Source organism: Myotis daubentonii, chromosome 2, assembly GCF_963259705.1.
Source record: "Myotis daubentonii chromosome 2, mMyoDau2.1, whole genome shotgun sequence".
NCBI lineage: Eukaryota > Metazoa > Chordata > Mammalia > Chiroptera > Vespertilionidae > Myotis > Myotis daubentonii.
The window spans coordinates 11331339-11354724 of record NC_081841.1 but is presented as its reverse complement, the minus strand read 5'-3'; the positions used below and the strand labels follow the sequence as shown (position 1 = coordinate 11354724).

The 23386-nt window shown below is 42.4% G+C and overlaps 2 protein-coding genes across 4 annotated transcripts in view; both read right to left on the bottom strand.

Annotated features, from left to right (window-relative positions):
- Positions 1–1298: 1298 nt before the first annotated feature.
- RTCB (RNA 2',3'-cyclic phosphate and 5'-OH ligase) lies at positions 1299–18892 on the bottom strand. The gene is made up of 12 exons (XM_059681726.1): positions 18710–18892; positions 17245–17323; positions 15813–15880; positions 14062–14161; positions 11676–11832; positions 10606–10762; positions 9514–9673; positions 7710–7885; positions 6999–7187; positions 6271–6381; positions 4966–5085; positions 1299–2378 (listed from the first exon to the last, which is right to left on the bottom strand). The coding sequence occupies exons 1-12, from the start codon at positions 18800–18802 to the stop codon at positions 2271–2273; spliced, it is 1518 nt and encodes a 505-aa protein (XP_059537709.1). The 5' UTR covers positions 18803–18892; the 3' UTR covers positions 1299–2270.
- Positions 18893–22647: 3755 nt separating this feature from the next.
- Positions 22648–23386, bottom strand: part of BPIFC (BPI fold containing family C) — a 35595-nt gene continuing 34856 nt past the window's right edge. The window contains exon 15 of one of the 3 annotated variants that reach the window (XM_059681738.1): positions 22648–23298. In XM_059681738.1, the coding sequence (XP_059537721.1) occupies positions 23176–23298 (123 nt within the window). In that variant the 3' untranslated portion in view covers positions 22648–23175. The remainder of the gene's footprint in view (positions 23299–23386) is intronic. The other 2 variants (XM_059681736.1, XM_059681737.1) reach the window with 2 other exon arrangements.

Here is a 23386-nt window from a genome sequence, read left to right as displayed (position 1 = left end):
GACTTAAGAGGCCTTTTAAAGGGACCAAGATGTGCACAGTATTAGGACTCATCTTCATGCTTGAAAGAACCCGACGGGCTTATCAGAGGGCGCTCCTAGCTACGTGCACATGTAGAGGCATGGAGTATTTTTATTCCGGGCAATAAAAACAGCTGGCTACTTCAGCTTCATTGGAACATTTATTTTGAAGTGGCTTTTTGCCTCAAATGGGAGAGTAACATCTTTAGAACAAGGGAAACAATGTTTATACCTTTCTTTTTGAACTCAAAATATTAACCATTACTTTCTGTGGTCATTAATAGGGCCAACTTCACTGGAAATGCTACATATAGGAGAAGCTAATAAAGCAGAAGTACCACTGCATAAACTATTCTCTGTATTTCCCCTTACCTGCTCCCTTCTCTGAAGAGTAACCTTTTTTTTTCCCCACCCATATTTGTCTTTTTTAGAGGAAGGGAGAGGGATAGAAATATCAACAATGAGAGACAATCATTGAGTGGCTGCCTCCTGCATGCCTCCTACTGGGAATCAAGCCCACAACCTGGACATGTGCCCTGACCAGGAACTGAACCTGTGACCTTTTGGTTCATGGGTTGACTCTCAACTACTGAGCCATACCAGTTGGTCAAGAATTTTAAAGTGTCTAAAAAACCTGAAAGTATCTAAGTTAATCTGCAGCATTTCTTGCACTGACATCAGTTAGTTTTGGGAGGAAACCTTGCTTTAAATTAGTCTCAAATGACATACCATTAGGCAAGCCCAGTTACAGGAAGTCTCCATGGACACTCCAATGTTGCCTCATCTCCAGAGAATCCAGCACCTTCCAAGAGCCTGTTTCTCATCTTTAAATTAAAGGCCCCCCAGCATTCACTGGTAACTTGTACCCTTAAGTCTTCTGTGTACAGCTACTGGTCCCATCTGAAGGCATAAGTAACCTATAATTATTATGTTGATTCCTAACTTATATTTATTGATAACTTTCAAGCTCTACCATAAAAAATGTTTTAAGTTACTGAGTGCTCAGAGTAAAGACATGCTATGTTATTTCCTATCATATATTTTACAGAAGAAGTCTGCTTTTCTCTAGCCTTCCAAATAGCATCTAGAAGATAGTCCAGTGGGGGTGTGGGGGGAGGGAGGGAGGGAGGAGAGTTATTTTAAGTTGCGGGATGAGGTTTAAGAATATTTTCAGAGTCTCTGAAAGCATCCTGGGAGACAATTAGAAAACATCAACATCGACCAAAGTGACACAAGTACAAATACTAATTGTCCTAAGCTATAAAATATTAAACACAAAATATAAACAACCTATTACAACTTTATTAGATTTTTCTCTTTATTGGCTATTTGGATTCAACTGAGGCCTTAGTAACCTACTTTAACATCTTGAAGGTGTCAGTACATAACATGAAATGTGATTAGGTGGCAAAAAACTAGTAAACTTGTCAACACCGAGCAACCAGTATCACAGATGTGGCCGTTTCCTGCTTTTATAATGATTCCATCACCCATGTAAAGGTATTGCTGCTGTAGTGCAAGTTATTATTTAAGAAAGGTTTGCCAGACCAGGCATAATTAATGACAGATACCAGCAATGCCATTTTGCAGGCTAAGTCAAAACTCTGCCTTATATTTAGAATGAGAGAGGTAGCAACTCTATGAAAAATTACTTTTTCTTTTGGGTCCCTATTCCCACACTGCCACACATATTCCCTCCTCAATGTGTCCCATCAGCCAATCATCTAACATCCTGACATGACCTGTGGATACTCTCCCAGTGAAAGTGGTAGGATTTTGCTCAGCGCAGGGGAAGGAGGTAGACAGTGGATAAATGGACAAAGTGGCAAAAGGAGGGGAGAAACATTCTAAAACCTTCTCATTTAACAGAATGTTCTTCATGACACCTCTCAGGATGTAGAGAAGAGCTTGGTGTAAAGAAGTTCATTCTGATGGTTACAGATTAGTATGACTGAGTAAGGTGGTTTCTTGAACTACCCCCATCCACTAACAGGTTTCCCTAAAAATCTGTGGACAACCAGGGAGGAAGCGTATGCATCCCTTTCCGAATGGGGACCATGTGACTCCTCCCAGAAGGTGATTTTATAACACTGGCTCTCGAGGCATCAGCCTCCCCATCAGCCACTTGCAATGGGCGGTTACAGCAACACACTTTGGAACCTGTCTGGTCTCTGAGTTCTGATATCTGAAGAGCATTCCGGTCCACTTCCACTTCAGTAATGGCATTGGAGTCCATGGCCACAGTCAGGGCTCTACCCTTTGATAACAGCAATCGGTCTCAGTTTAATGGCCTTCTTGCTGATTCCAGCATCATGGCAGGTGTTCACCACATCCGTCACGTTCTTATAGGACTCAGGAGCCTGCAGGAGTGGAGTTAAACTTCACTTGTAATTAAAGAAATGCACATTAAAACAATACTAAGACTTTCCCTCCCTATCAAATAAGCAAAGATTAAAAAGATGATTAAGTTCATGTTGGTAAAGGGGTAGTAAGATAAACACTCTCATCTTGTTTTACATTTTTTCAAAAAAATTTCCCTAAAGAACATGTATCACTTGAATAACTAAGAAAAGCAGCAAACACAACTGAAACATGCACACTAATACCCAACTGGAAGGAAATGCACCAAACCACCCTATTAGTGGTAAATATCTTTATATGGTGGAGTTATTGGTAGTTGTCAAAATTCCTGGAATTAACATGTATTATCTTCATAAGAAGGGAGAGTTATAAAATTCATATATATAACTAACACTATGTATGTGTTTGCATATATGTGTATATATGTACACACACAAATTCTGTGGAATTCTAGCAAGACCTCCCTTCCTTTCTTCCTACCCACACTCACTGTTTTGCCACCATTAGAATGAATCTCATCACATACACCCTTTATCTCCATTTACGTCAACACAGCAGCTCAGGTCTCCCAGACCTATTCGCATAGAGCTCTGTACACAGCTCCGTACATACCCCTTCTGGCCCATCTCTGTTCTCTTCTGATTTCTGAGACTTTTCCACTGTGGCCTCTGCAACTCCTTCCATTGAGTCAAGTGCAAAATCCTTTCCCTCTTTCCTTCTTTAACATTCCCTTCACCTTTTCATTCTTGCTGAATCATGGATTTCCCCTGAGGATGTTACTTCTGCCTCCAACTTTCTGAAATGGTAGCTGTCTTTTCTCAGACTAGGTCATGCCATTAGGCTGAGGAGTGGGACACGTGCCCTTGCTCTTCCTGGTTCTTTACAGACCATTCCCCCTCCTTCCTCCCTAAACACTACCAGTTTTGAATCTTGCAGTCAGCATTTATTACCATCTACTACCTCTTCTTGTTGCAATTATCTGTTAGTCTCAATCACTCTCCATAGTTCCGTGAAGATTTCTAGCCCTTTGCTCACTGTCACTCCCTTCTGCTATAATTCTGAGTGACTTCAGTTTTGGGGAAGAGGATCCTTTCAGTACCCTGGCTTCTTAGTTCATTGACTTCTGTTCCTTCAATGCTTACCCTGGCCATTCTCTCCCTGGGTCATACCCCAGAATTTATTACCAATGATCACAAGGCCTTCATTATCTGTTCCAAGGCTGGTGATTACAGCCTAGGTTTCCAGCTCACTCCCCATCGTGTTCCATCTCTGATAATCCTGCAAACCCATGAGACCTACAATCTCTTAGCAACACCCTCAACAATCTTGCTTCTTATTCACTGTGCTGCACTTGCAACCCTGATTAAAGGTAACCCAAGTTGGCCCAGCCGGTGTGGCTCAGTGGTTGAGCATCGACCCATGAACTAGGAGGTCATGGTTCGATTCTGTTCAGGGCACATGCCCAGGTGTGGGCTTGATTCCCAGTTGGGAGTGTGCAGTAGGCAGCTGATCAACGTTTTCTATCTCTCTGTCCCTCTCCCTTCCTCTCTATCTAAAATAAAAAATCTATATATATAAAAGTCCAGCTACCGGAACGACTGGTCGCTATGATGCGCACTGCGGCTGGCCAACTGACCCAATGGGGGCAGGGCTGGCCGGCCAACCTCCCTCGGTCCTCCTGTCCCCGATTGGCCCCTGCAACCCCATCAGGGCTGGGGCCTGCCAACCTCCCATGGCCCCTCCCCCCAGCTGACAGGCCCCAATCAGGGCGGGCTGACCAGACCACACCTGTGCACGAATTCGTGCGCTGGGCCTCTAGTAAACATATAAAAGGTAACCCAACCTCTACTTTATGCCTGCATTTCTACATCTGAATGCACTTGACAACGCCCAACCACTGAATTTAGCTCAAGTGTGTCCTCGGTGCTGTCCTGGCAAATTACCTAAAATTTCACTAGACCAATTACTTTCTCTCTCTTTTAGTTAATTATGTCATACTTTCTCCTTCGTCCTCACTCTCAGCTGCTGGCCCTATTTCCTATTACTCTGAAAAACTGTTGTTTCTTAAACATCCAAGCGTAATCTCACTTGGATTTTTGCACCTGCTGTTCTCTATGCCTGTAAAGCTTTCCCCTAGATACCCACATAGCCTGTTCCTCACTCCTTTCATCTCTTCATTCAAGCATCACCTTACCATACCCTATTTAAACTGCACCCACTCCCAATCTCTCCGTAACTCCCTCCTTATTTTTACTTTGTAGTACTTATTATCTAATGCACTATTGTTTTTACTATTTTGGAAAGTTTCATAAGGAAGGGATTTATGTTAGTTTCTTCATTGCAGTATTCCTTGCATTTAAAACAGTACCTAACTAAAGCAGATGCTTAATAAGTATTAGCTAAATAACTGAATAAAAATATTGTAAAATATGCAGGTAAAAATATACTAAGAGTAGTTAGTTATCTCTGGTTGGTGGAATTCTAGATTTTTTGTATTCTCTAAAATCTCTTAATTAAACCTGTGTTGTTCTTAAAATAAGAGAAAAAAAAATAAAGTTATTAAAAAAGTAAGGTTTTGTCACTTACCTCTTCCATAACCAGTTTGGGTGAGGCAACACGAATTGCAATTCCCATATCTGCCAATTTGTCTAAGACATCCTGGAAATCTAAGTTACGTCGAGATTTTGCTCGGGACAATGCACGACCCTAGATTGGGAAAGAAATGAACTTCACTTTATAAATTTAATTTTGTATTTCTCATTACTGTTAATTATCAACTCAATATGAACACATTAATTTTTAATTGTAAACAGTATGTCTGCTGTAACAAAAGCTTTGTACTCTTTATGGTTTAAAAGTTTGCCAACCTTAGCCTTACTGACATTTTGGACCAGATAATTCTTTGTTGTGGGGGCTGTCCTGTACATTGTAGGATGTTTACCAACATCCTTGACCTCCACCCACCAGATGCCAAGAGCAAAACTTCCCTCCCCAAGCGTGACAATAAAAAATACCCCAGACGATGCTTGTGTGTATGACACGTAATACTGGTTTTGATCACTGGGTTAAAATTAGGAGTTGGGAGGCAGCTGGAAATGAAAAAGGATTAGAGAAAAGAGTAGGATTAAAACATATTTGTGACAGTTTGTGCTATGTGAGGTATTCTAGACAGCTTCTATTTTCTACTACAGCACTAGCTAAGCACGCTAATGGCTTAGCACAGGGCTTGGCAAACTGGTTTGCGAGCCAAATCTGGCCTACCACAGCTGTTTTTGTAAATAAAATTTTACTGGAACAGAGCAATGCCCATTTGTTTATGTACAGTCTATGGCTGCTTTTCCACTACAATGGCAAAATGGAACAGCTGCCACAGAGACCATATGACCCCCAAAGCCTAAAATATTTAGTCTGTTGTTTTACAGAAAAAAGTTTACCAATGCCTTGCTTAGAAGAGGCAATATGTTGATATAATTATGCAGTCTACCCAAAGGCTCTGATTTGCAAATAGGACATATCCCACAAATCTTGACTGGACCCACCCGTAAGGGGCAAATTATGCAAATGACTAGGTCCGGTGAATGAGATAACTTGTGAGGTAAACCTGCATCAGGTAAAGTTGTACCAATTAGGCTAGTGTGACTGAGGTCTGGACTTTGCGGACTTGCAGAAATCAGAAATAGTTGCTGGCCTGACAATGACCCTGCTAGTAGAGATAATAGATGACTTCGGTTGGTTCACCAGACAGTATGTATTATGGGGATAAATTCAGGTAGACGACAAGACCCAAACCTCAACTTAGTTAATGCTCAATCAAGTACATTTACCTGTTAAAATTTAAAACAATGACTAAACAGAAGAGAGCATTTCTAAGTAAGTTTTTATTTTCCTTACCGCTCCATGGCAGGTTGTCCCAAAGGTCTCAGTCATGCCCTGCTCAGTGCCAGTAAGAACGTAACTACAGGTTCCCATGGTGCCACCAATGAGCACTGGTTGTCCAGTGAGCTGAGGATGCACACAGATCAAACATGTTAAAATTCAGAAAAGCATGAGCTTTTTATGCCTGAGATTTAAATTGCCTCTTATATTGGAGGATTGTGGGAGAAACCTGGGCTTCTAATTGCATTTCTCTCACAACTATATTGACATTATTTTGATTCTTTGATAATAGAGAAGGGAGGAAAGATGAAGGGAATAAAAATGGGAAGACCGGTAAGGCAGCAGAGGGCAGACTGAATGCAAGAGCAAAGCATTCAGGGAAAGGTCATTAGGAGGAACCATCCTAGTGAGGCACCTGCCTCTCCAGGCTTCAGTTTCCTCATCTGTGAAATGGGAGTAGGTTAAGGTCTTTCTAACTCCATCACAGTCAGACACCAAAAAGATAAAAAGAACGAAACAGATTGAGTTTAATCTTAATCCTGTCTTCCAATCATTCAAAGTACTTAAAAACAGAATCTAAAGTATAGATGATGGGGAGAGTCTGCTTCAGATATTAGAAATCAGTTTTCATGGATGACAGATTTTCTTTTCATAACTGCTGTTTTCCTATTTAAATTAACCATCTTTAGAACTACCTAAGTCATTCACCCACTGCCTGAAACCACAAATGGCTTAGCACGTACTTGGTAATCAACAGCAATGAGGGGATGGTGAGGAGGGAAAGCTCGGGTGGATCCCTTCCTGTGTACTAACAGGGTCCGCTCCTTTCCATCCACCACATGCTGTTCCACTTTGGCGATATTGTGAGAAACATCATAGATGACATGTAGGTCCAAGTCATCAGGGGTTGTGTTGAATACCTTGGCAAAAGCCTAAAAGAAAAAGCTTAAGTTAAATGCAGCCAGAACCAGCTCTTCAAAACTCATCTTACTGATCCCAGCGAGTCTGTTCCGGAAGGGAGCGAGGGATTTAAGAGTTCAAAAACAGTAGTATTACTCATCTTCACGTAAAGGTAAAAACTGTCTTTTAGACCACCTAGGAATTCCATTCCATAAATCCCAAGTTTGGCTGGAAAGCTTCTTGACTATTCTTGACCCCTCCCTTCAGAACTGACTCTTCCTCAGCCTTCTGAATCGTAGTGAATGGTACTTCTAGCCTCTCTAGGCTCAAGGAAAATTCCAGGAATAATGTTGGCTTCTTTCTTCCCTCATTCCCCACACCTGATAGTCTGCTTATTTATTTTAAGGAGATACCAAAAGCTTACAGTGCCAATATTTTAAATATTTATTATATAAATTTCCAAAACCACATTTTCCAAAACCCTGATTTGACTACACTTTAAAGCACTTAACTTCATCATGAGTAAGTTGGAACAGAAGAGCAACTTCAAGTACCTGACGGGTTAAGAAGGTCATGGAAGAGCGGTTGACCCAGGCATAGTTCCCAGCTGCTGCCATGCCCTTCAGGTAGTCCTGACCCTCTGGAGAAGCGATTCGAGCACAAGCCAACTGACGGTCATTGACTATAATCTTGTCTCTCTTCATGGCTTTCTCCATAGCAACCAGGGCATCTGGAACAAGAGAGTAGCAAGTCCAAACCAGCCAGCTTTCACGAAATAATTCAGATTTATTACAGAAAGGTACGATACATTCAAACCCATTCTATAAAAAAAAGAAGTTAAATACAACTTTCCCTTTGAAGTGTTTCTCAGTTCATCTCTTGGCTTGGTCAAGATATATTATTGAGACTATTTTCTATCAGGACTGTGACACAAGCTAAGTGGGCTACAGAGACAACATCTGCCTTCCAGGGACTTATAAGGGAAACAAGGTATGTACACGCACAGCAACAACATGTACTAGTTACTCCTTTACTGCCATGTAAACGAATAAGAACAGAAGTAGTAAACATTTTATATCATCATGGTTTTTAAAAATAATTTTTAGTGACTTAGTGTAAAAGAACTGGATACAAGTTGCCAGACCTGGAGGAAAATCAAATCCATGACAAGTGTAGAGAAGAACTCAGCATAAAGTTAAAAAATTCTAGTAAATGCTCCATATATTTGCTACATGAAATATTTTAAGGGGTCAGGCTGGCACAAATTATTAAATTCTCATAGGATGAAATGTACATATAAGGATGAACTATAATATGCAATTTAAAGTTCACAATAATTTCCATATCTCTATACATTTTCATATATTCATAAATCCTTTCAAACATTCTATTAAGTATTCAGAGCGATCTTCCTATTTCCCTGCTTCCTATTTTTGTTCATGCTGCCTTTTGGTCATGAGCGTCCTTTGTTTATGACGGTCCAAACTGCAAACATTATGTGGCCATGAAGCCACTTCTGAAATACTGGCATGTTTTTCCTTTGTCTCTTCTATAATATTTAATCCATCACTACCTTCTGTCTTTACCCTTTCTTTGTAATGAACATCACATCTCTCTCATGAGACAATGTGAGGACAGAGTTCTTGCCTATTCCATCACAGAATCCACTGTAACACCTAATCAGTACGTAAATTTAAGACATATTTGTTGTATTATGTCTACAACATAAATTCCCCATTTAAGGTCCTTCTTGCTCTTTCTCGGCCAGATAATAATTTTAAGAGGACAACAAAGCAGCTGGAGCCAACATTTACTGAATACCAAGCATCAGACACTGATGTAAATAATTTACATAGATTTCATTTAATCTCCTATGAAAACACCATATGAAATAATTATTATTCCCATTTTTTTTTTTCAGACAAGGAAATTAAGGCCTAGTGAAGTTAATTTGTTCAAGGTCTAGTTAGAAGAACCAGAGTAAAAATCTACACAGGATAGCTCTAGAGCTTTCTTTCTTAAATCTCTATATAGTTCCCCATAAAACGTACATTTGGGTCCAGCCCAGCCAGTGTGGCTCAGTGGTTGAACATCACCCTATGATCCAGGAGATCACAATTCGATTCCCAGTCAGGACCCATGCCTGGGTTGTGGGCTAGGTTCCCAGTGGGGGGGTAGCGGGGTGGGTGTGTGTGGGGGGGAAGAGGGGCATGCAGGAGGCAAGCTGATCAATGATTCTCTCTCATCATTGATGTTTCTCTCTTCTCTCTTCTCTCTCTCTCTCTCTCTCCCCCCTTCTCTCTGAAATCAATAAAAATATATTTTAAAAAAAGAAAAAAAACTAGGTCCAGAATATACCTGTGGCTACTTGGTGGCCCAAGCCTCTGCTTCCACTGTGGATCATCACGCACACCTGTCCTTTATGGTCGATGCCCATCTTCTTAGCAGCATACTCATTGAAAATCTCATCTACAACTTGGATTTCTGCATAGTGGTTACCTGCTCCCAGGGTCCCCAACTGAAAATATAAGAATGTCTGGTAAAATAGCTTCTAATCTGATAAAAAATCCATTTAAAAGTAGATAGGTAAAAAACAAACAATAACAAAACAAGAAAACAATCACACAAATAGTGTTTTATGTAACAAAAATATTTCTAAGCTTTTGAAATGCTTCACTCATTTTAAGCAATAGTCCACACAACAGAGATAAGGCAGAGCAGCTCCTGAAGTTTATTGTATCATTATCTGCTTGAGGCACACACATATCAAAAGCTTCATAAACCAAAAACCATACCATTAAGTGGCTCAAATGACATTTTAAACATTATTGGGAGAAGGGTCAAGTTTGGAGATGAACAACTATGAGTTCACTGACATCATTATCCATCATTGAAAGTCTATGTCCCTTAACTGGAGCTAATAGATGATTTAGGAAACCAGAGTATGGCAGTGCTTGAAGAGTTTTTAGAAGTTGCCTAGCTTTAACTATCCCAATTTTCAGATGAGAAAATGAGACCCAAATAGGTAAAAAAGACTTGCCCAAGGTCACAGTGAATTACTGGCAAAGCCATCAAAATTAGTTGTAATATCTGGTATATTCTTATCTCATGGATACCAATAATTGACAAGGCATCTCTTTTCATCTTAGATATGAGAAAACTTTCAGCCAAATCTTAGATTGTCAAAGCAATTTTAGCACACATTTTAAGCCTGATCCCATTTTTTCCCATCCACTGATTCATGGTATCTTGTTTTATCTTATGAAAATTGGCAAGATCCTGATAACTTTTTAAAAGAGTAAGAATGAAGCACAAACAAATTTGTGCTCATTCTGATATACTCTGAAAAAATCTGGGGATGTGCATTTCCTACATAGAAGACACATTTTTTTCCACCAACAAAAAAATACTATGGAAAATATGAACATGTCCCCTCCGAGTGAGTGTTACCTGAGGAAGGCCTCTCTTTTTCGCCCTCGCGGAGACCTTATTGGGGTCAGCCTGCAGCATCCTTCCGTACTCCTCACAGTGCTCCTTGTCCTCGGCCCAGGCGTAGCCTTCCCTTAGCGACCAGTCCACACCCATCTCCAAGGCCTCTTCCAAGTCTCTGAGTGAGCAACAAGGTGCTGGTCATTTCACACTCAAGGCAGATCAAAACTAGGGATGATGAAAATCTCAAAGGGTAGGGGAAAAGCTACATTTACCAACTATCGCCTGCGTACCAGGCATTGTGCCAGATAGAAAGTTTATGCTCTCAGCAACTTTAAAGTTTTCTGAGGAAAGCAGCTACATAAATAACTGCAATATAAAACAGTAAATGCTACATCAGAGATGATTACAGTTCTTCCTTGACATTTACATAGCCCTTTATTTATAGTTTTCAAATCTTATTTACATTAGATTTGCCTCTCTGATCCTGCATTCCATGAGGTGCTAATCAAGCAGCCAAAGATTTATGACCATACTCAGATGTCACTATTTACCATTAACTTTACCACAGCTGCCTGCCTTCATTAATAATTTATGGAAAATTAGTCAAATAATACATAAAACTATCTAAATGTCCTTAGGCGACACAGGTTTTAAGTTCTATTCCTACCTTCACTGAAGTACAATATGGCTTTACTGCACCTGCATTTAGAAGGCAAGATGCACATACATTAAAACCCCTAGAAGGAAAAAGCTCTCTCTGATCTTCACCTAAGGTACAGATGTCTTCCAAAACAGTGCCAGGAAAAATTGCAGTGTTCAATGTTCCTGCCTGCTACAGCCCACTCCAAACATTATTTATAGGACAAAATTCCTATCTAAAAATTTATAAAAATGAGTATTTATTTATATGTTCCAGGCATGCTTTTCAAAGTGGGCTAGACCTTATGCTTAAAAAACCAATTCATTACCACTTCCTATAAAGAGGTTGAACAATCCCCACCTCCTAAGTGTCCTGAATTGGAAATGATTGTGAGGGTCTTATGGGCATTATTTCTCTCACTCCATTTATTAGAACCTTGTGCGCTTACTTGGCATTCATTGGGATGACACCTTTGGATCCCACGCCAACAGGGATGTGGTCAAACATAGCTTGGGCAAGTTGCTCCTTCACAGGCTGGACATCGCTTTCATCTAAATTGGTTCTTAGCAAGCGAACCCCGCAATTGATGTCAAATCCGACACCACCTACAAAACAGAGAAAAGTCAGTCAACTATTAAGAAAATCAGGCAGTTGGGCATTGTGACCTGTGGTTGCCCACCACTGATGAGGGTTTAAAGACAGCCATTCTTTTAAAAGTAAGTTTTTATAGTGGCCAATAAAGGGGTTCTCTATGGGTAAAGTCTGATGATACCAAAACAATGTAAAGTAACTGACATACTAAAGGTACTTTGTGGGCCAGAGAGGCAATAATGAACAATGAATAACATCTAGACCAGAGATTAAAATGTGGATTGTGTTTCTTTCCTTGATCACTCTTGTTTGAAGTTTATGAATTCTATTGCTTTTCTTTTTTTAAATCTTTACTGATGAGAATACTACCAATGTCCTTCTTTCCCCCCCTCATTGCCCCCATCCTGCCCTGCCCCAGGCCTTCACTGCCCTATTATCTATGTCCATAGGTAATGCATATATGCATATAAATTCTTTGGTTAGTCTCTTCCCGTCCTTCCTCTCTCCACTTCCCACTGAGATTCATCAGTCTGTTCCCTGTTTCCCTGCCTCTGGTTCTATTTTATTCACCAGTTTATTTTGTTTCATTAGATTCCTTGTTGTGTGCACTTGAAAAAAATGTGTTTTCTATGGTTCTTAGATGCACTGGAATGGCTGTATACACACAACCATGAATGTAAATTAGAGATCAAGGTGTCAAATTTGTCAACTGCATTGTTCAAACCCTCTATATCAGGGGTGGGCAACCCCTGGCACGCATACCAAAAATGGCACACCAGTAACTTTTGCTGGCACGCAAAACCCTCTCTTATAATCTTCCATTTACAATTTTTTTCTTAATATAGACTCTTTTATTTTTCACATAAATTCAGTGTAGGTGCATCTTAGATAAATAAATAAATAATTTTACATAACAATTATCTTAAAGACCATAGACATGGATTGACGAGATTGGGGAAGAACAATTTCAATAGTGTTGAAAACGAACTATTGAGGACTTGGAATGCCATTCCAGAAATTTTTTTCTGTTTAAAAAACTTTGCAACAGCGTTACTCTCTATATTTTCATCCACATACGCTTGTGAATCTTTGTTCTCAGTGATGAATTCTATTAAGTCTCGTAATAGGAGTAGCCTGACGGATGAAAGTAGTAGCTCGTGCATATCTCTGAAGGTCATGAAATATAAACCTGATGTAAAATCTGTCATCAGTGATGCAGCAGCAAAAGTCCCACTGATAATATCAAACGAAGTCATAAAGTTTTCTGTCGGACTATCAGTGTACATGTATACATTAAAAAATAAGTGTATCTTTCATCATCATATACTGTGTTTTTGTCCCTCGAATGAATTTTATTATTTCTTCAAGGTTCTTCACATACGTACACCTTAAGGCATAACATATTCTCAAAAAATTAGGGTTGGCACGCAGAAGAATTTTGAGTCAGAGATTTTGCTGGTTTTGGCACGCACTCACAAAAAGGTTGCCCACCCTGCTCTATATCCTTACTGAGTGAAAGCTGCCATTACCTCGAGAAAAATAGTATTTAATGTGGGGCTCATGCATTTGTACTTTTGTCTCTGGATTGTAGCCTCACAAATCCTTGCTGCCATAATAGCTTTCCCAAGCTCTCAAAGAGATTTCAAAAATTTTTAAATCCAGCCTTCCTTGTTATTCCCAGCAAGGGATTTATCTGAAACATCCATGTTCACCAGTGCCAGAGGCAAAACTTTCAAGATGTAATTTATACCCCCCCCCCCTCAGATTCTGATGTGAATTATTTTCAGTGAAAGCACACACAGCAGGAAAGACATATACCACTGGAGGTGAATAATGATGACAATGAAAGCAAACACCAGGTACTTGCTATGTGCCTAGCACTGTTCTAAGTATTTTCCACAGCTTAACTCATTTAATCCTTACAGTGATGCTGCAATTTGCCCAAGAGGTAACTGTGACATAAAGATACATACTTTGCCAGGAAAGTGTTTGTTTTGTAGCCAATGTTTGAATAGCGCCTGGCATATAGTAAGAGCCTGAAGCATTCTCATAACTATATGCTTTACTTGTTATTTTAAGAGCCTCTGAGTGTCCACAATTAATTCTCTCAGTAAACGAGGAAAAGAAGTGATAGTGTTGGGTGAGACAGAGAAGCACACAGGGAGCAGCCATGCTCTAGTTCACCGAGGCGATGATACGCTGAGAGGAGCTACACACTTGACAGCAGCATGCAGTCACCTTACCTGGGGACACCACTGCTTCAGGGTCATTCATATCAAAGGCTGCCATATTCCCAATAGCAAACCCATAACCTGAATGGACATCAGGAAGCCCAATAGATCGCTGAAAGAGAGAGAATGAAATACAGCTTTTTTAACCTGGCACTCTGGTCGCCTGATGATCCTGATACTAATTCTCAGAGAGGCTGCAAGCTAAAGCCTTCCCCAAATCAAGATCCTATTTTCATAAAATATTCTCTATTGGTGAAAATTAGGTGTAAACATTCCTAATCACGAAGTTAATACAGTGGAGAAAATCCTTCTTATAAAGTCTGACCATTAACTAAGGAAACCTAAACAGAAAAGCCTCAGTATAACATGACAACAAGTGGACCACAGACTACCTTTGATGTACTATCACATTTTAAAGGCATCAAAAGATAGATACTGACAAGTTGTGGTCATGTCAGGTTAAAAGGAGAGAAATATCTTATTTATATAGGTCCTTGATATTTAAGCAATCACAGACAAATGTAATCCATTTAATGGTATGCATACTGTATACTTTCTACATCTGGGACCTAGAAAGGGATCCTGATCCAGGAGGAATGCAGGTAAAACAGGGTGAGGATTTATGGAGATACCAGACACCTGTGAGTTCTTCATATCCATAAGCCCTGTCTTTTTATCCCTGCCTCCCCATTGCCCAGCATAGAAACTGGCATTAAGACCTCAAAAAATGTCTGTAGAATGGATTCATTTTTAACATCTGCCTGTAATGATGGAATCTGAACGTTAGACTGCAGTGGGGGCCCACTTATACCATCCAGTTTTATCTCTGTTGCCTTCACTACCCTTTTTCTTTTTTCTTTTTTTTCCTGTATAAGCTAATAACATTCATTTTACTTGTTCCCTTAAACAAAAGGAGCAAGAGGCCCAGGCCACCATCCCTGTGATACCCTCAGCAGACAGGGAGACGCAGGTGTGAGGCCTAAGGTGGCACAGGTCGGGAAACCTGAGCAGGATGCTGGTCTGGCCCCTTGTCTGCGCAGAATGGCTTGGAGGGGAAGAGTAGTGTTCTGGGCTTTTGGGGCGAGAGGTCAGGGTCATGTGAGAGGCCCCACCCAGTCCACAGCCTGAAGGCCAGAACAAGCATCTTGAGAATGAGTAAGAACACCTCTGTTGGGGCCTGAGGCCTGAGCTCCAGGTCACTGGGGCTTCATTAATTCACTCCCCTCATTCATTCCTGGGTTGGAGCCTTCTCTGGTTCCCCTGGCTCCTGGACTGCAACTGGTTGCTCTGTATTGTAACTAATTTTCTGCCTCATCACTACCCTTTTTTTCAATCATGTCCAGAAAGCTATACTGTCCTCTCTCCCTCTCAATCCCAACCCTTAAACTTCTTTCCGTTCCTTCTCTGATCATTCTCTTAAATGGGGCCAGTGAAAACTACAATTGTGGTGTATACTAATCCAGGAAAAACGATAATGACAAAAAAAAAAACAAGAACACATTAAAAACTACTTCCAAAGTTCTCAAACGCTTATAGGCTGCAACCAGAATCTGTGATATTATTCAGGCCCATTATTTATGTCCCAGGGTTATTTCTAGATGTTCAAAATCAGTGGTCGCCAACCGGTGGTCTGCGAGGTCTGAAAGGTTGGCGACCACTGGTCTAAATGACACCACTATAGTTAGGCATGGTCATTTATCTATTCAACAAACTTTTAGACTAAGAGAAAATATAAATGATTAAAGCTCTGAACATGGACTCACATGAACAATCCCAGGCAGGGCTGCCACATTGCCAATTTGTTTCATGGCAGGCAGGAAGCCACCAACACCTGAAGACAAAAATCCAAAATTAGAGGACACATTTGCTTTTTAGGAAGTATATTTGTACATTTCTAGGTTGCGTTACATGAAGGGAAGTGATAAGGCTACTAAAACAATATAAAAGGACATTTGAGATGGAAGTGTGAAGGCAACTTCTTCAGATGGCAGCACATGTGCAGAGACAGGGGTCCTCAAACTACGGCCCGCGGGCCACATGCGGCCAGGGGAAAACATTTATCCAGCCCGCCGGGTCTTTTTGCTGCTGCTGCCTGTTGCTTAGCAGCCGACTAGTTTTTTTTTAAACTATAGTCCGGCCCTCCAACGGTCTGAGGGACAGCAGACTGGCCCCCTGTTTAAAAAGTTTGAGGACCCCTGCGCAGAGAGGTAGCAAGGGCGACCAGACTAATGACAAACACCTGTCAGTGTTCTGTGCAAACCAGGGAAGGTTGTTTGCAAAATACTGGGAAATGTAAAACACAATTATTAAAGATTATGTTGTCAATATAAAAAATGTATTCTTTCATAGTTCACCTTATTTATCAAAAAACATCAATATTGGTTTTACTCTAAGTGACAAAGAGGGGCAATGTAGAGTTGAAAAAACACGGGATTAAGAGTCAGGGAACTGGGGTTCTATTCTAGCTCCAGTTCTGTCCCTTGGTCGCTGTCATTTTAGGCAAGTGAACATACTGTGGCAGGAGGCAGGTGGGACTAAGTTTGTTGATCTAAAAAATAAAAGGATTAACATTAGATATCAACTCCACCATTACTATTAGAGCTTTTTACATTTATCTCATAAGTTCACTGTAATCCTGCAAAATAGGTGTAATAAAATGTCCTTTACAGATGAGATAACTGAAGTTAATTAAGGCTAATCAGTGTACTGGTTAAGAATACTGACTTTGGAATCAGTTACTTCTGGGTCTGAAATCTGGCTCTGTCACCAAGAGGTTGTGCAACCTCTGACAATTAAAATTAGTTAGCCTCACTGAACCTTGACTTGCACATCTTTAAACTGGAGATAGTATCTTCCTCTTAGAATTCCTCTAAGAATTACATGAGATAACCTAAATTAAGCACCTGGTAAAGTGCCTGGCCCACAGTAAATGCACAATAAATGATAGCTCTTATTATTATCCAAAGTTGGCTTCAAAACCAACCAGTTCCACCCAACTCCAAATGGTTTCTACAAGGTCAGGTAGCTAACAATATAAGCACAAATTAAAAACTGTTTTTTGGGTCTCATTTCAAGTCTTGGTCGTTTCTTGACAATATTTCTGTACTTTTAAATAATTATCTGAATTACCATATTTTTCAGGCTACAGGAAAGACATTACTTACATGACCACATATAAAATTCTAATGCACTTACCGCCACCTCGACACGCATTCCTTAATTCCTCAAACATTAATTTTTCCAGAGCATCATTTACATAGAAAATTCCTTCAACCTGGTACCAAAGAAAATGAAGAACTATGTCTGAGCACATGTACATGACATACAGACACTGGATAGAATACAAATACCGTATGCAATATTCATTTTGCTTTACTCTTTATAAAATACTTTCACATTACCTTAAACAAGCAGAAAATTTCCTATAAAAAAGTACAAGATGTTCCCGTCCTTAAACACAGTTGCCCCCGAAAAACGTGGGGGTTTAAGGCACTGACAAACCCCTCCCCCAACCAAGTAGTTGAAAATCTGTGTATAACTTTTGAACCCCCTCCCCCAAAACTTTTAACTACGAATAATAGTCTAACTGGAAGCCTTACTGATACCATGAACAGTTAACATGTACTTTGTATATGTACTAGTACTATATTCTTACAGTAGAGTAAGCTAGAGAATAGGAAATTATAGTATTTATTGAAAAAAAAAATCCATGTATAAATGGACCCATGCAGTTCAAACCTGAGTTGTTCATGGGTCAACGGTATATCTTAAAAATGTAGTATTTTGAAAGGTTCACCAATTGTTTTATTCATTCTCCTATTCTCAAAGCCACATTTAAGAATGTAACAGGTAAAACACTTTGTACAGGTGATAGAAGTCTTTCAGTTGTTCTTACGCCCAAAGGTCTCAGTGTTCTTGTGCTTGTACAATATCGATGGGTTTAGTGTGGTGACTGCGGGAGGGGCTATAGGCAATGAGGCAGAAGAGGGTAAAGAGGGGACAAATGGTGACAGATGGAGACTTGACTTGGGGTGGTGCACACACAATGCAGGGCACAGATGACGGGTAGAATTGTGCACCTGAAACCTGTACCCCTCTGTTAACCAGTCTCACCCCCATGCCTGCCCTGTGAACTTTCCAGGCTGCCGTGAGGAACAAAACCGCTTTATTAAAAACCAACGCGGAGCAGCGAATGCTACCATCTGGTTCGGGCGAACACCCCTCTGTAAAGGTCACATGACCAGCAGGACGCGGAGGAATGGAGTTCCACTCCCAGCAACTCCACCCCGGACTGGCCGTGCCACCTCGTCCAAGGCAACCAACGTCCCCGAAGCCCGGGAATGGAACGCCTCGTACGGTGCGTTCGTTGACACTCATGTGTGAAAAGGGTCTGCCAACGGCGCCTTCGCACTTGCCGGGAACCCGCCTAGACAAACCCCGCTTTGCTCGTCCACGTGGTCTGGAGACCTTTCAGCGGGGAGACGGGGTCGGGACCCCGGTCCCGAGGCCAGAGGGTGGGGTGAGAGGGGCTTTGACGGGGTTGGGGCGGCCCCGGCGCTCGTGGGGCAACGGGAGGGCGAGGAGGCCCGGCGGGAGGCTGAGGCGCCGCGAGCCCCCGGCGGGAAGGCCCCGCCACCGGCTCTCGCTCCCCCCGTCTCACCTGCATGTTGGGCACAAAGCCCTTCTTGATTCGCCAGCAGTTTTTATTGATCTTTTCCAAGAACTGCAGCTCATCGTTGTAGTTGCGACTCATGGCGGCGACTACGGGTATCAACGCCCGGCGCCGCTTTGAAGAGAGCTGCCGCGCTGTCCCGGGGTCCCGAGCGCCACTTCCGGGACTCAGCGCGCAGGCGCGGTCGGCTTCGCTACGGAGGGGCTACGGCAAGGGCCGAGGCCCCAAATTCATCGCACAACCGCTTTTCTCTCAGGTAAGTTAGACTGCCCTCCCGTGTTGACCTTTTTTGGGTAGTCACTAGTCATTGTCTCCAAGGCTAAAGCCAAGCGAGCTAAATCCAGCAGTTTTTAGCACGACCTAGCTACCTTTTGCCTTTGGAAGTGCTTGCAGTACTGGAAAACGTGCTGAATCTGGGTCGGGTCGCTGCTCTAATGAATAAATCAGCCTGGAGTTTCATCCCCACCAGCTGAGAAAGATGAACATGTTTAAATAAATGCCACCACTGAACATTTGTAATGTTTCAGAATGAATTTGTGGATATACCTTGAGTAACTTTTATATCGCAAAAGAGCACCCCCAAAGCATTAAACATGCCAGTTTCATTACAACAAGCACCCAAGGGGCAGCTGTTATGGCCAGATGTGCGCAGTCTGACTTTCTTTGGCGACTCAGTACCCTATGATCATGCTTTTGTCTGCAGTGTCTCGTTCAGAGTAGTAAGTGTGCTTTCAGTGATTTCAGTTTCTAGTCCTACCTCTTGTAAACAACGGCTTGGGAATCAGAAAGACTTGGATTCAGTTTCTACTTCTGCTGTTTACCAGCTTTGTGTGCTTAATCTCTCTTGACCTTTGTGTCCTCATCTATAAAATGGGATCATAATTCTTCATAGAGAGGCTGTGAGGACGAAATGAACCGACACTCCTGAAGTAACCACATGCCATAGGGTCTGGCATGTTGCCGGGAGCCGGTCCATCCTTGCTGTTTCAAGGGACCTGGCATATATGGCATACGGTTCTTAATATGTTTGCTCACCTTCTAGACGCTGTGTTTTAACCAAGGTCACCTCTCCGAGAAAGGTTGAATCCCCAGGTAGGGATTTTCCCCTGAAGTTAGGGAGGGAATAAAACCCCTCAACTAAGTGCCAGGCGGGTAATTAATCCCTTTAACTACGAACACTCATGCTTAAACTACATAATCTTTTCTCCCTGGAATGGAGATAAGAAACGCCCTAACCTTTGTAATAGAGATTGATAGGATTAAATCAACTGGTATAAATACAGTTGTAACAAGACAGAAAGACTCAGAACTCAGAACACAGAACTAAGGACACAGGGCTTGGAAGGCAGGACCAAGAGAGACAGAGCCTAGGCACAGAACCTACACAGAACGTTCTCTAGAGACAGAAGAACTTCGCTGGCGAGAGCATGCCGGAGGATCCTGGAGAGGGACTGGCCTCGGAGCCTAGAGACAGAGCCTAGCGGGAGAACATGGCAAGGGATCCTGGACTGAACCTGACTACAGAGATTGGCAGGAGAACCTGACTGGAACCTGGACACTGAACCTGACTGGAGAGCCTGGACAGAACCTGGCTGGAGAACCTAGCGAGGGAACATGGCTACAGAACCTCGCTGGAAATCCGAAGCAGAACCTCTCTGGAGATCCAGACCAGAACTTGGCTGGAGATCCGGGCTAGAGATCCTGGCTAGGCTGCTGATCAACTGAACGCTATCTCTGTGTCATTCCTTCTTCGCCAACTCCGTCCACACCTATGGGGAACCCCTGGACCCGCTGGGGTTGGACCCCGGCATCTGGCGCCCGAACAGGGACCCCTAGGTAAGCGCCCCGCACTCGGGACAGATCGGACTCCACCGTAGGAAGAAGGTGGATAGTCTTCGCCGACTCCGTCCACACCTTTGGGAACCCCTGGAACAGGATTCCCCTAGGTAAGCCCCCCACCCCCATTGAGAACCCCCACACTCGGGACGGATCAGACTCCACCGTAGGAAGAGGGTGGATAGTCTTCGCCGACTCCGTCCACACCTTTGGGAACCCCTGGAACAGGATTCCCTTAGGTAAGCCCCCCCCATTGAGAACCCCACACTCGGGACGGATAGGACTCCACCAGGGTGCTACAGACCCCCCTATAGAGGATAAGTAGGGTAAGAAGGTGGATAGTACAGAACTTAGATTGAGAAGATGTGCCATACTGAGTCCAAAGAAAAAAGACTCTGTATTGATTCTTAGATTGAGAAGATGTGCCATACTGAGTCCAAAGAAAGAAGACTCTGTATTGATCTTTAGATTAAGAAGATGTGCCATACTGAGTCTAAAGAAAAAAGACTCCGTATTGATCTTTTAACATATATGCTTGTTAGCAGAGGAATTAAGGTTACTCCCAGTCAGACAGAACATTTTATACAAGAAATATGTCCATGCTTTTCTGAGGAAGGAAAGGTGCCGGAAAGGTAAATGTAGAGGCATGGGAGAAGGTAGGCCCAAGGAGCCTTATCCTTAACCCCACTGCAGCCTTTCCACCCCGGGAAAGTGCAGGATTGGCAAGCTCTCCCTGGGGTGATAGATCAGGACTCAGGTAATAGCAGAAAGCGCCAATCCTACTCTTAAAATGGATACAAGAGAGCGTTTCAGGTTTTTCTTTTTAATGCTTGCTTTTAAAAAATAAAAAAGGGGGAATTTGCCGGGAGCCGGTCCATCCTTGCTGTTTCAAGGGACCTGGCATATATGGCATACGGTTCTTAATATGTTTGCTCACCTTCTAGACGCTGTGTTTTAACCAAGGTCACCTCTCCGAGAAAGGTTGAATCCCCAGGTAGGGATTTTCCCCTGAAGTTAGGGAGGGAATAAAACCCCTCAACTAAGTGCCAGGCGGGTAATTAATCCCTTTAACTACGAACACTCATGCTTAAACTACATAATCTTTTCTCCCTGGAATGGAGATAAGAAACGCCCTAACCTTTGTAATAGAGATTGATAGGATTAAATCAACTGGTATAAATACAGTTGTAACAAGACAGAAAGACTCAGAACTCAGAACACAGAACTAAGGACACAGGGCTTGGAAGGCAGGACCAAGAGAGACAGAGCCTAGGCACAGAACCTACACAGAACGTTCTCTAGAGACAGAAGAACTTCGCTGGCGAGAGCATGCCGGAGGATCCTGGAGAGGGACTGGCCTCGGAGCCTAGAGACAGAGCCTAGCGGGAGAACATGGCAAGGGATCCTGGACTGAACCTGACTACAGAGATTGGCAGGAGAACCTGACTGGAACCTGGACACTGAACCTGACTGGAGAGCCTGGACAGAACCTGGCTGGAGAACCTAGCGAGGGAACATGGCTACAGAACCTCGCTGGAAATCCGAAGCAGAACCTCTCTGGAGATCCAGACCAGAACTTGGCTGGAGATCCGGGCTAGAGATCCTGGCTAGGCTGCTGATCAACTGAACGCTATCTCTGTGTCATTCCTTCTTCGCCAACTCCGTCCACACCTATGGGGAACCCCTGGACCCGCTGGGGTTGGACCCCGGCAGCATGTGGTTAGCCCTCCAATCAACTGCTCTCTTCCCTCCCCCCACTAGATTACAAACAACACAAAAGCAAAGTTTGTGGTTTCTATTCATTTCTTACATCCTCCATGCCAGTCTCCCCTTCCTCCTCTTTTGTCCCAATTACACCCCATTGATTAGGTGCTCTAACAACATTATCATCATCATCATCAAGTGTGAGTTATCCAGGGCTAGGACTCGGTACTGCCATTTAATTTAATCTGGGAAGGAAAACACCCTAAAACTTAAGGAAGTGATACAACTTCCAGACACCTAAGAGGCAAAATCAAGCCTTGAAATCTGCACAGCCTCAGTTTTCATCAACATTAAAGATGCTAAATTCTCTTCCCTCTTTTCTGTCTTATTTTATTTTTCAAAGGGACAGGAAATTTTGCAAAGAAAAAGACAAGGTTGACATCGATAGAAAACAATTTTAATTAAATACAGGGGACAGTAGCAGTAAATATAAAACACAAAATCCAACATACAGGGAGGGGGAGAACCCTCGAGAGCTGAAAGGGCTGAAGGGATCTCCACTGACGACACCAATTCAAATCTTGTCCTTACACGTTTCTCACACACCTCTTCAGAAGCACAGGCCTAGCTCTTGTTCACAGAATCTTATAAACACAGAAACACACAACATGCATTGAAACATGAACACACATTCAAATGATCCTCCCTACACATGCACAGAGACACACACATCCTGGTTTAACTCTTTAACCCAGTTTGCTCCCTCTGTCGCAGAGGGCTCGAGAAGGAAAATTTTCAACCTAGGCACTCCACAGGAACTTTAAGACTCCAGCGTGCACTGTTTTCTCCTTCTCAGTTGACAGTCGGTGGGATTAAGCGCCAGTGACTTCCTGGAGTGGACTCCAAACCAGCAATCAGGGCACTGATTTGTCCATCCACTGTCCATTTATGAGATTCAGACCTTCCCAACCGTAGAAACTTGGTTGCCGTTTTAAGGGCGTTTCATACTTCAGGTCGGTGGAAATCAAAAGGAAATGCTGAAAAAGATGTAACAATGACGATAAGGTGAAACTTGAGGCATCTACAGCCATAGGATGTCTGGGTTTACCTGAGGGGTGAGGAAGA